Source organism: Phaseolus vulgaris, chromosome 7, assembly GCF_000499845.2.
Source record: "Phaseolus vulgaris cultivar G19833 chromosome 7, P. vulgaris v2.0, whole genome shotgun sequence".
Classification (NCBI taxonomy): domain Eukaryota; kingdom Viridiplantae; phylum Streptophyta; class Magnoliopsida; order Fabales; family Fabaceae; genus Phaseolus; species Phaseolus vulgaris.
In genome coordinates this window covers 16,335,679-16,348,242 of record NC_023753.2, presented here as the reverse complement: position 1 = coordinate 16,348,242, position 12,564 = coordinate 16,335,679, and the positions used below count along the sequence as shown (strand labels likewise).

The window sequence follows — 12,564 nt, the reverse complement described above, 5'->3', positions numbered from 1 at the left end:
TTGTTTGTTGTTTTGTTTGCTATTTTCTTTTATAAATAGCTTCATATTCCAGCAGTGGTTCTTCCAAACAGCATTCTTCTAGCAAAGCTTCTGTTCTTGGTGAATTAAAAGAGGCAAAGCGAACCATCACACTCCAAGATGAAGCTATTAGACGGTTAGAGGACAAATTGCAAAGCCTTGAAATGAAGCAAGCTAGGTCCTCTCATTCTATCCATGGAGAGCGTCATGTTCATAGACCTTCATCTAGAGGCTCTTCCAATGATCATGGCCGTGAAGAGGAACATAGAAGAAGGAGACCTCAACCACACTTTCATGGATATAGACCTCATGCTCATGAAGATAGACATCACCATGAAGATGGCTATTACCAAGACGCAAAGGCTAAGCTCCCTTCGGTCAAAATTCCTAGTTTCAATGGGGATAGTGATCCTAATGTGTACCTAGATTGGGAGGCTAAATGTGGACAAATTTTTGAGATCCATGAGATCCAAGATGAGCACAAATTTAAGCTAGCTACCTTAGAGTTTGGTGATTATGCCATGAAATGGTGGCATAGGGTTGTAAAGGACATTATCTATCACAAGGGTCCTCCCGTGGACTCTTGGAACTCTTTAAAGGATCAAATGCGCCTTAGGTTTGTGCCACCACACTTTAGGAAAGACCTCATGTTGAGACTCCAACGGTTTAAACAAGGCACGCTAAGTGTGGATGCTTATTTCAAAGAATTAGAAATGCTTTTGCTTAAGGTAAATAGGCATGAGAGTGAGGAAGCCATGATAGCTAGGTTTGTGAGTGGTCTAAGGAAGGATATTCAAGATATTCTTGAGCTTCAAGAGTATTCATCATTGGGTTCTTTGGTTCATCTTGCAATGAAGGTGGAAGCCCAACTTGCTAAGAAAAATACTTTCAAAAATGCTAAGTCATGTAAATAGAGGTGTGGTCTCTTGTAAAAATGAGATTGGAAATTGAATATAGAGAAACTCTACTCAAATTGAGAGAGAATTGTGAGAACTTTGTCTTCTCCAACACCTTGTCTTATCTTGAGTGCATTTGGTTCTCTCAAGTGGCGGCATTAGCTCACTTATCTTGGAGCCTTCACCATCCAAGTGGCGTGATCACCAAACCAAGTCCTTCATCTCCATAAGTTCTTCTTTCCTTCATCTTCCATTTCATTTCCTAAGCTTTACGAAATGCTACACATGTTTTAAGCTTCTTTCTATTCGGTGTTGTGGTTCCTTTCCACTTTATGTTCGATTCATTTCTGTTCTAGCTTGTTTTGTTCGGTTGAATTCTGTATTTGAAGCATTATATTCGTTTCTTTTTCTTTTAAACACATTTTAATCAGTTCAATTGGCAATAGATGGATCTTCCATGTGAATTTGGTGTTTGGTGCAAGTTTTGGTGAGTTCTTGAAACATAGAACATTGATCCAATTCTATTAAAAGTGCCTATTCTTTCTCCAACTCAAGTTGATTCCATAAAATGTCAAAGAATCATCTCTACTTTGCTAGTGGAATCATATCAGAAGAGGTTCCTTTATTTTTAGCGAACCATACTATTCTTCGCCTAGGTGAACTTACACGAGAGGGGCTTATTGGGAAGACTAAACTACCTATACTTCTCTGTGTATTAATTCAAGGGAAGAGGTTCCTTTATTTGAGCAAACCATACTATTCTCGGACTTAGTGAACTTACGCAAGAGGGAGGTCCACTCGGGGGACCATACTACTTTCACTCTTGACTTATCACTATAACGGAGAGGTTCGTTTAATTTCACTGCACATTTAACTGAATAGATTTTATTCGGGTGACCTCATTAAAAAACCGTCTCAAGGGAAAAAGTGTGTCCCCTTAAACATGTACAAATGTAACATTTAACTAAAATAAAACTTCAGGTTGGTCGCGTTGCAAGTGCGAGGAATCGCGCCACCTTCTAATGTTTTGAGTTTGTATGCTCCATTCCCGAGGGCTTCTGTTATTCTGAAAGGACTGGTCCACTTGGGAGATAGCTTGTTTTCTAACTGGTACGGGTGGGCCTTCCTCATCACCAAGTCGGCGACCTGGAACTGCCGAGGTCTCAGCTTGGAGCTGTACTTGTACTCCACCCTCCTTTTCAAGGCTTCAGCTTTAATCCTTGCTTCCTCCCTCACTTCATCCAGTAGGTCCAAGTTCACCTTTCTTTCCTCGTTCGATTCCTCGACCACGAAGTTTTGGAAACGTGGTGAGTTTTCCTGGATTTCTACTGGGATCATAGTGTCTGAACCATACACCAAGCTGAATGGCGTTTCCTTGGTTGTGGACTGAGGGGTAGTGTGGTAGGCCCACACGATTCTAGGAACTTCTTCTGCCCAGGTCCCTTTGGCTTTGTCCAACCTTCTTTTCAGACCTCTAAGCATAACTCAGTTGGCCGACTCGACTTGTCCGTTCATCTAGGGGTGTTCTACTTATGCAAATACTTGTTTTATCCCCAGCTCCGAACATAGCTTGCCCAATTGTTGGCTTGCAAACTATGTACCATTATCGGATACCAACCTCTTCGGGATTCCGAAGCGGCACTGGTTCGGCCTAGATCCACTTCGTGAAATATTCTATGGCAACCATGAGGTACTTTATCTGCCGTACCGCCAAAGGGAAAGGCCCAGAATATCGATTCCCCAGGTATGAAATGGCCAAGGGCTGTATATCGATCTCAACTCCTCTAGGGGCGCTTTGTGCCAATCAGCGTGTTGTTGGCACTGCTTGCACCGTTGGGCGTATCTCGTGCAATCCTCCCTCGTGGTTGGCCAGTAATATCCTGCACAAATGGCCTTTGACGAGAGATATCGGCCACCGATGTGGCTACCGCATATCCCTTCGTGTAGTTCTGCCATGATGCGCGTGCATTGCTCATCGTCCACGAATACCAGTATGGGATGATGTGCCTGAATAATTTCCCATCCATTAGGGTGTACTTGCTCAAATTTTTCATGATTTTCCGAGCTTTTGCGGGATCTAACGGGAGTATCTCATCGCTAATTAGCGCTGGTAGGCTGTCATCCAGGTTTCTCCTAACTCAACTTGGCAAACTTGCGGCGCTATTTCCCCAACAACTGGGTACCTGCTTATTCTGGGTGTTTTTACTGTCTCTTGCATCAACAATCGATGACTCCTCCTCGTCCCTTCCAATGTGTTAATCTGTTGGATTTTTGTCGTATTGCCCGTGGTGGTTCGAGGTGTCTTCAGGGTCTCCTGAATCACCGTCCTCTGTCTGTCCCCCTTGCCCAAACTGACGAGTTTTGCAAGCAAGTCAGCTCGGGCATTTTGTTCTCTGGGTACATGAACTAACTCGAACACTTCGAACGAATCCTTCAGGACCTGGACATATTCTAGGTATGCGGCTATCTGAGGGTCTTTAGCTTGGTATTCCCCCGTGACCTGGCCTGTAACTAACAACGAATCACTCTTTGCTAACAACCCCTTTGCTCCCATCTCCTTAGCCAACAGCACTCCCGTGATCAGGGCCTCATACTCTGCCTGGTTGTTGCTAGCCTTGAAAGCGAACCGTAGGGCCTGCTCGATCAACAACCCATCTGGTCCGTCCAAGATAACTATACCGACCCTTCTTCGGGCGTTGACCAAAGTCAACATGTGGTAGGACCCACCAGGGGCTCCAAGAGGGAAAGTCAATATGTTGATCGCTTTGGGTGTCGCCAGGTTTAGGCGTCGCTAGGTATGGGCATCGCCAGCTTTGGGCGTCGCTAGGAATGGGCGTCGCCAGCTTTGGGCGTCGCCTACTCTTAAGGAGTAACCCGTTGTCCTGAGAGCGTGCTTTGGCCTGGACGAAGTCACCCCCCGATACCCACAGTGATGGAGATCACATAGGAGAGGCCTTTATTAATGAAGGAAGAGGTTATTCACCCACACATTTGAAGTTCTTCCTTCTAGTCTTCTCAAAATTCAAAGAAGACATAAAATAAAGAGAGGACCAAGCCAGAAGCCAAAGAAGTCTACACGCTTTCAAGAATAGGCTTCAATTAATGTCTCTCTTTATAGTTTCTTTTGTATAAATTTGTAAATAATATAGAATAGTGTTTAGGTAGGTGCTCAGAGGGAAACCTAAAGAAACCTCTTTTTGTAAAGCATCTTTAGGCTTTAGTTTAGAATTTTATAGAAGGTGACTCTTCATAATAAGTCACTATAGGCGTTAGCTTAGGAGACTCTTGGGTAGCTTGTGGTACAAGCTTTGTAAAGCTCATGACCGACCCTTGCTCCTATAAAAGGAGGGCTTGGGTCCTTCTAAATTCAGAATTGGAATTTGTAGTATCAAAACTCTCCCAAATTGGTGATTGAGTGTAGTGAGAACTTGCCTTCTCCTCTTCCTAGTCTCATATTGAGAGCCTTGGTTCCCTCAAGTGGCGACAATTCACACTTATCATGGAGCTTTCACACTTCAAGTGGCGTGTTCATCAACCAAGAACTTCAACCACATAAGTCCTTGCTTACCTTGCTATTGGAATCATATCACACAAGTAGGAGCGACTGTGGAGGGGGCGGCACGGCAGGGTCCAGGAGGCCTCGGGCCTCGGTATGTCAGGAAGTAAACATAGTTGAGAAAGGTGGATTTAAAGCCACACCCTTAGTACCAGAAAAGAGGGATCCCTATCCACGGCTTACCCGCGCATGAGGTGTAGGAACAGCGGCAGAACGCACCATCGCTGATGCCCTCTAGAGCAGATACGACCTGTAAGGAGCCACGCCCCAGAGGGGCGTCTACATGCAGGGTACGTGGGCAACTCAGGGGACTCCCAAGGGTAGTGACTCTGAGACGGGTGCATCCGTTGGCTCCCATGCAGTCACCCCTGGGCGCACCAGCACTCCAACAAGGCTACCACACGCGCTGGGATACTCCTTGGTCTGGAATACAGCGTCGTGGGGTGCGCCCGTTAGTAAGCTTAAGTCAGGGAAGCCACGTGGCAGAAGCACCAGCAAAGGTATATAAGTGATCCGGTCGGTCATCGGTAGTCGATGACGTCAGCAGAAGATAACCACGTGGACCACTCGCAGGGTGACACGTGGACCAGGTGACAGATAGATCAGGGTGAACGTGATCGGTTGTCAGTAAACAAGTGACCACCGACAGATCAGGCGGCAGAGAAGTCAGGGGACAGATCACCCAGAACGGTGATCGGTGGTCAGTAACCAAGTGGCCACCAACAGACCAGTTCCCAGATGAACGCCTGGGGCAGAACGCGAGAAGCAATAGAGCACTGATCAGTCATCGGGTGCATGGTCATCGGGTCTCGTGTTACACGCAGTTAAACTGGGACTGAGGTTCCCAGCGAGAGCGTTACGCATGGACCTCGCATGAGCACATCTCAGGGAATCGTGCATGAGAGTGGCCTGAAGGAGCTAGTAAACCGGTCAGTGATTGGTGATTCCCTCAACCCATTACGTGCGTGACACCGTGAAGGGTAAGCCGTCTACGCAGAGAGCAACGCTTGGTGAGTGTGCCTAGACCAGCCACACCTGGCGTTCTCCTGAGAGTATGCGATTTACCCAGATGGAAGAAATATGCTAAGTTACTCCGCAAGGGAATAACTTAGCGCACAAAGAGAAGCGCTAGAGCCCTTCAAGTAGTGACACGTGTATGGTTAGATGTGAGTCGCATGCCTCCACGTGTCATCATCTGAGAAGGGCGCGGTCCAGATAAAGGTGCACTCCGTACCGCTAAAGGTACAGACAAGCGCGGAGACGCGCAAACACGCACAGACACTCACACTCTACTGATTCTGGAGGTACGTTGTCTCAAAAAAGCATAACAGGGTTCTGACACATGCCAGAGGGGCATAACAGAATTCTGTTAGGCCCAGATACGGAGAGAGGCATAAAAGAGAATCAGGGTGAGATTCAGGGGAGAGAAAAAAAGGAGAGAGCAAGAGTTTTCACACACACTACTAGTTTTTCTCATTGGTGGTTTTGTGATCTAACTTAATCGTCGGAGTGCAAACGACCGTTAGAGACGCCGTCTGTGTGTTTTGCAGGTCGCGTTTGGAGATCCTAGAGAAGGTTCTGAGGGTGATTTTGCAGATAACACAGTCGCGTAGACGGGGCAGAGAGTGCTACGAAGCGATTCCTCCACGCTCGAGTTGTCGGCAGGATCAATAAGGCACAAAGAAAAACAGCGTAAGGTACGTATTCCAGATACTCTGTCATTTGGAAAACTGTACGCACTTGTCACCTTGAGAGAGAATAGGAGAGAATTCAGTTACGCACCTCCAGAGCACGGTTGTTGCCTTGTTCTGATACGGAGGTGCACAGTGTTTTCTGCCCGTTTACTGACTTGAGCGTCAGAGTGCAAATGGCCAGGAGCGCGCCATTTGTCTCTGTGTTGCAGGAAATCTTCACAGGAGGAGGAGTAGACTCGAAGATCCACGTTCCACCGTTAGAAGATACGCGCAAAGGTGCTCGAGTTTTTGGCAGGAACATTTGGCGCCCACCGTGGGGCCAGATCTAAAACATTTGTCCCCCTGCAAGTTCCTGGAGGTTTAGTAGCGAGTTCTGTAGAGGTTTCTCAAGAACCTTGCAAGAAACACCGTTCATCTTGGAGTTTTCTTTCAGTTTCACCGTCCGTTCGTTATTTCGTTCAGTTCTACCGTTTGTCTTCCCGTTTCCCTCAGTTTACACTGATTGTTCTCATTTTCGCTCGGTTTTCACCGAAGGATTTTCCAAGAAACGCAGTGGCAGTTCAAAGTTCTTCAAGAAGTTGCGAAGAATGAGGACAACAAGGCAGAGCTCGATGCGCGCTGAGAGTGATGACATGACCATGCAACAGGTCATGGTGATGATGCAAGGCCTGCAAGAGGCAATGGCGGCATCAAAGGCTGAGCAGGAGCGCATACAGGTGGATCTTGCGGCGTCGAAAGCAAGGAATGAAGAGTTATGTCGTGTGAACAAGGAGTTGCGCCATGGGTTGCGCAATCACCTGGGGGGTCGTGAAGCAGAGGACGGTGAGTGTTTCATGCCACTTAGGGAGTTCCCCATGCCGTTTTCGCAGTCCATCGTGGAGGCGGTAATTTTTCACACTTTCGTAGGTCCTAAGGTGACGTTCACGGGGATGGAAGATCCTGAGGCACACCTCACTACGTTTCACACGCAGATGATGCTGGTTGGCGGCTCCGACGCCGTGAGGTGCAAGCTCTTCGTGAGCACGTTGATAGGGATGGCCATGGACCGGTTTATCAGCCTTCCAGATGGCTGTTAAACTTCCTTTGCGCATCTTTCGCAACTGTATAGGGACCAGTACATCGCGAACCGGGCTCCCCCGCCGGTGTCGTACGATCACTTTGATGTGAAGCAGTATCAAGGAGAGACGTTGAAAGAGTATATCAATCGCTTCGGGGCGCAGGTGGTAAAGGTTGGCACCACAGAAGAGCCCATGATTGTGTACGCATTCAGGAAGGGGATATGCCCTGGACCTTTCTGGAATTAATCATTAGAAACCGCCCCCGAACCTTTGCAGAGATTAGGCGTTGCGCAGTCGAGCACATCGCCACGGAAGGAGAGGTGTGTGAGAAGCGTGCGAGTGTTTCACCAGCACCACCAAAAGCGCAGTCGCGTGCACAGCCTGCCAGGGTGAACGAGGCCACGACTGGGAAGAGAGGTCAGGATAGGAAGCGCCCCTACGAGGCGAGGAAGCCCTAGACGAGGAAGCGTGCAGAGGGGAATAGGCTGGCGAGGCACGATTTCATGGTGGAGCTGAAAGACTTGATTGTCGTGCCTAACATAGCAGATAGGCTGAGGGCCCCCGTAAAGACTGATAAAGTGCTGGGGCCTCACAAGGACGCATGGTGTGAGTTCCACCAGGCGTTCGGACATCACATCAACAACTGCTTGGCACTGGGCCATCAGTTGGATGAGTTGGTGAAAAGTGGGTTTCTGAAGGATTATCTGGCCGGGTCCTCTAAGACCACGACCCTAGCAGTACCTGAAGAAGATCAGGCTCATGAGATACCCATTCATGGGGAGATCCACACCATCTCTGGTGGATTCTCATGTGGGGGGTGCACAGCGTCACAATGTAAGAGGTATGCACGCTCTGTGACGTCCGTGGTTGTGCAAGTGGCGGTGGACGACCCGGTGGACGTTGACCTCGCCTTTACGAGGGCTGACCTTCACGACGTCGTCCCCCACGACAACGACCCCGTAGTGATTTCAGTTGTGACTACGGGTAGGAAAGTGCACAGAGTGCTGGTGGATCAAGGGAGCTCCGCGGATGTGATGTTCCTATCCACATTCAATAAGTTGCAGTTGTCCCCTGATCTGTTGAGGTCGTATACAGGGTGCCTATATGGTTTCGCTGGGGATCAGGTCGAGGTGCGGGGGTACCTGGAGCTGAGAACGATGTTCACAGATGACACCGCATCTCGCACCGAGAGAATCAGGTACTTGGTGGTAAGCGCCAATTCAGCCTACAACATCTTGTTGGGAAGGCCTGCGCTGAATAGGCTAAGGGCAGTGGCCTCCATGCGCCACATGAAGATGAAGTTTCCAGATTTTAGTGGTCGGGTGATCGTGATTAAGTCAGACCAGGAGGAGGCCCGGAAGTGCTATGAGAATAGTTTAAAAACAAAGAGGGGCGTCTTCGCGGTGACGAAACGTTCGGGCCAAGAAGAGACGCATGGACCTGAATAAGGCATGCCCTAAGGACTCGTCAGGTAGATAGTTCTTTGGGGTGAAAAATGCTGAGTTTCTTGGATGCTTTTTCAGGGTACAATCAGATCAAGATGCATCCCCGTGACGAAACCAAAACGACAATCATGACCGAGACATGTTGTTACTGCTATAAGGTGATGCCGTTTGGGCTGAAAAACGCGGGCGCCACCTACCAAAGGCTGTTGGATAAGGTCCTTGTGACCATGTTGGGTAGGAATGTGCAAGCTTATGTTGACGATATGGTGGTGACCTCACTTGAGAGGGAGCGACACACAACTGATCTGGAAGAGCTGTTTACCACCATAGCCAAGTACCGCCTCAAGCTGAACCCTGAGAAGTGCGTCTTTGGGGTCGAGGCGGGTATGTTCCTCGGATTCATGCTCACTGAGCGGGGAATAGAGGCGAACCCCGATAAGTGTGCAGCAATCATCGCCATGAGGAGCTCAGCCTCAGTAAAAGAAGTGCAGCAGCTGACGGGGTGCATGGCGGCCCTTTCAAGGTTCGTATCTGCTGATGGAGATAAGGGCCACCCATATTTCCAGTGCCTGAAGAGGAACAACCACTTTGTGTGGACAGAGGAGTGTGAGACAGTTTTCCTCAAGCTGAAGGAGTACTTGGCGACGCCTCCTGTGTTATGCAAGCCACAGACAGGCGTGCCCCTCCGTTTGTATTTCGCAGTGACGGAGTGGGCCATCAGCTTTGTGCTGGTTTAAGAGCAGGATCAGGTGCAGATGCCTATATACTTCGTTAGCAAGGCCTTGCAGGGCCCGGAGATGAGGTATCAATCTTTGGAGAAAGCGGCCCTGGCAGTAGTATTCTCTACCAGGAGGCTCCGCCACTATTTCCATAGTTTTACGGTGGTGGTGATGACGGATCTCCCCATCCAGAAGGTGTTGCAGAAGCTAGATGTTGCTGGAAGGATGGTTCGCTGGGCAGTGGAGCTTTCAGAGTTTGATATAGTATACGAGCCCAGGGGATGCATCAAAGGACAGATCTATGCAGACTTCGTCGCAGAGCTCTCACCAGGAGGCGCCCAACAGGAGGTGGAGCCTGATTCCCAGTGGTCGTTATCAGTGGATGGATCCTCGAATCAGCAAGGAAGCGGCGTCGGGATAGTCTTTGAGGGGCCCAACGGGGTGTTGATTGAGCAAGCCCTGCGGTTCGCCTTCAAGGCAATCAAGAATCAGGCAAAGTACGAAGCCCTGATCGCAGGAATGCTTTTAGCCAAAGAGATGGGCGCGCGAAGCCTCTTGGCGAAGAGTGACTCGCTGCTGGCCACGGGGCATGTGACAGGGGAATATCAAGCAAAGAACCGACATGTGGCTGCGTATTTGAGGTACGTCCAAGTGCTAAAGGGGGTGTTGGCGGCGTTCAAGTTGGTGCACGTCCCGAGAGAGCAAAAATCTCGCCAAGGTGGCCAGCTCAGGCAAGGGGGGAAGGCAGAGGACGGTTATCCAAGAGACCGTCAAGGCGCCGCGAAAGTTTGTAGCAGATAACAGAGTGGATGTCCTCCAGGTCAGTGCATTCAAGGCAAAGCCGGAGAGTCATCGGTCTTTGACTCAGGAGACGGCGAGAGCCCCTAGCGTAAGTGTCTATTTGACCTCGCCCACAGAAGGGGACTTCATGCAAGTGTGCGCCCCGGAAGAAGGGGACACGTGGATGACCCCCTACAGACGCTACCTAGCACATGGGATCCTCCCAGCAGAGCCAGAAGAGGGCAAGAAGGTGAAAAGGAATTCCGCAAGGTATACCCTGGTGGATGGGATGTTATTCAGGCATGGGTTTACACACCCAATCTTGACGTGTGTAAGTGGAGATGAGTGCACAAGGATAATGGCTGAGCTACACAAAGAGATTTGTGAAAGCCACGTGGGGGGAAGATTGTTAGCATCCAAGGTGGTACGTGTAGGTTTCTATTGGCCAACCGTAAGGGAAGATTGTGTAGGGTACGCCCAGTGGTCCAAGCAGTGCCAGCAACACGCCGATTGGCACAAGGCGCCACCAGAAGAACTGAGGTCAATTTATAGCCCATGGCCTTTCCATACTTGGGGAATTGACATTCTAGGGCCTTTTCCATTGGCGATAAGGCAGATGAAGTACTTGATAGTAGCTATTGAGTACTTCACAAAGTGGATAGAAGCAGAACCGGTGGCACAAATCACTGCACATAAGGTACAAGACTTTGTTTGGAAAAACATTGTGTGTCGTTTCGGCGTGCCAAGGCGGTCTGGTCTCAGATAACGGTACTCAGTTTGCAAGCCAACAATTGGGGAAGTTGTGTGCAGAGGTAGGCATCAAACAAGTGTTCGCATCAGTCGAACACCCCCACACGAATGGACAGGTGGAGTCCACAAATAGAATCTTGTTGAGAGGATTGAAGAGGAGGCTTGAGAAGTTCAAAGGAGTCTAGGCTTATCACACCACGCCCCAGACCTCCACGATGGAGACGTCGTTCAGCCTCGTGTACGGATCAGATGCGATGATCCCGGTGGAGATTCACGAGAGCTCGCCACGTTTCCAGAACTTTGTGGCAGAGGAGTCCAACGAGGAGAGGAGGGTGAATTTAGACCTGTTGGACGAGGCCAGGGAAGAGGCAAGAATAAAGGCTGAGGCAGTAAAGAGAAGGGTGGAGCACCAGTACAGCTCCAAGGTGCGGCCTCGTCAGTTCCAGGTGGCGGACCTCATCATGCGCAAGGCTCATCCGTATGAGTTAGAAAACAAGTTGTCTCCCAAGTGGACTGGGCCCTTAAGAGTAACCGAGGCTAAGGGGAACGGGTCGTACAGGCTTGAAACTCTGCAGGGAGGCCCCATTCCACGCACCTGGAACGCGGCTAATTTGAAGTTTTACTTTAGCTAAAAACTTTATGTAGTGCACAGTTTAAGGGGACACTCTTTTTCCCTCTCGGGGGATTTTTAATGAGGTCACCCAAGTAAAGATCAGTTTAAGCATACATTGTCCTGATTTTTCCTTGTTTGCAATGTAAAGAAATGTTAAAGAGAAAGGGCGCAGTTCATTAAGAAACGAACCCGCCACCGTGGTGTTTAGCAACCCCAGCAGGAGGGACGCGGATATCTCCTCTGGGCGTGGACCCCGAGCGCACAAACCACGGCTGACGTTTAGACACCCCAAAGGGAGTGGCGGGAGCGCACTCCCCAGGCGTGGGTGTCGAGGTCGAAAGGTACGCACAATATAGTTAAAATCTGGGCGTCTTATCCCTGGTCAGGGGTTAATGGATTCCTTCGGGACGCCCCCTCCCCAAGTAAGAACGACTAAGTCCCGGTTGTCTGATGTTTAGACATCTCGAAAGGAAGTGGCGGGGGGCGCCTCCTTCGAGCGTGGGCATCAAACAAGAGAGAAAGTACGGAGCAGTGGAGAACCAGGGGCCTTGGTGCAGATACACGCCAGATAGAAGTCGTGCCATCCTTCGGGAAACCTTCACCAAGTCCCTGGTCATCTTGGTGTTTAGACACACCGGGGACGAAACGGCTTTGCCTTTCGGCAGGTCTCTCCTCGGGCGTGGGCACCAAGTACGCTGATTGCCTTGGTGTTTAGACACACCGGGGACGATACGACACTGCTTCCCAGCAGGCCTCTCCTCGGGTGTGGGCACCAAGCGCGCAGAGATAAGGACTAGTTGCCTTGGTGTTTAGACACACCGGGGACGATACGGCGCTACTTTTAGCAGGCCTCTCCTCGGGCGTGGGCACCAAAGCACAACTTTGTCCCAAGTGTCTAGACACACTGAGGACGAAACGACCTTGCGTTCAGCAGGTCTCTCCTCGAGTGTGGCCACCCAGTACGAGTAAGTAGGCTTCGGCCAAGATAAGCCCTTCTTCGCCTTTGAGCGACGTCAAGGCCAGAAACACCTTCGG

At 49.7% G+C, this 12,564-nt stretch overlaps 3 protein-coding genes across 3 annotated transcripts; all 3 read left to right on the top strand.

Annotated features, from left to right (window-relative positions):
- The first annotated feature begins 7,725 nt into the window (after nt 1-7,725).
- On the top strand, nt 7,726-8,670 carry LOC137829139 (uncharacterized). The gene has a single exon (XM_068635933.1). The coding sequence runs from the start codon at nt 7,726-7,728 to the stop codon at nt 8,668-8,670; it is 945 nt and encodes a 314-aa protein (XP_068492034.1).
- A 794-nt stretch (nt 8,671-9,464) lies between these two features.
- LOC137829138 (uncharacterized) lies at nt 9,465-10,187 on the top strand. Its single transcript, XM_068635932.1, has one exon. The coding sequence runs from the start codon at nt 9,465-9,467 to the stop codon at nt 10,185-10,187; it is 723 nt and encodes a 240-aa protein (XP_068492033.1).
- Nucleotides 10,188-11,131: 944 nt separating this feature from the next.
- LOC137829137 (uncharacterized) lies at nt 11,132-11,548 on the top strand. The gene has a single exon (XM_068635931.1). The coding sequence runs from the start codon at nt 11,132-11,134 to the stop codon at nt 11,546-11,548; it is 417 nt and encodes a 138-aa protein (XP_068492032.1).
- Nucleotides 11,549-12,564: the final 1,016 nt, after the last annotated feature.

Excerpts from the sequence above, each read along its gene's own strand:
- LOC137829139 (XM_068635933.1), top strand. The coding sequence starts at position 7,726 with ATGGTGGAGCTGAAAGACTTGATTGTCGTGCCTAACATAGCAGATAGG.
- LOC137829138 (XM_068635932.1), top strand. The coding sequence starts at position 9,465 with ATGAGGTATCAATCTTTGGAGAAAGCGGCCCTGGCAGTAGTATTCTCT.
- LOC137829137 (XM_068635931.1), top strand. The coding sequence starts at position 11,132 with ATGGAGACGTCGTTCAGCCTCGTGTACGGATCAGATGCGATGATCCCG.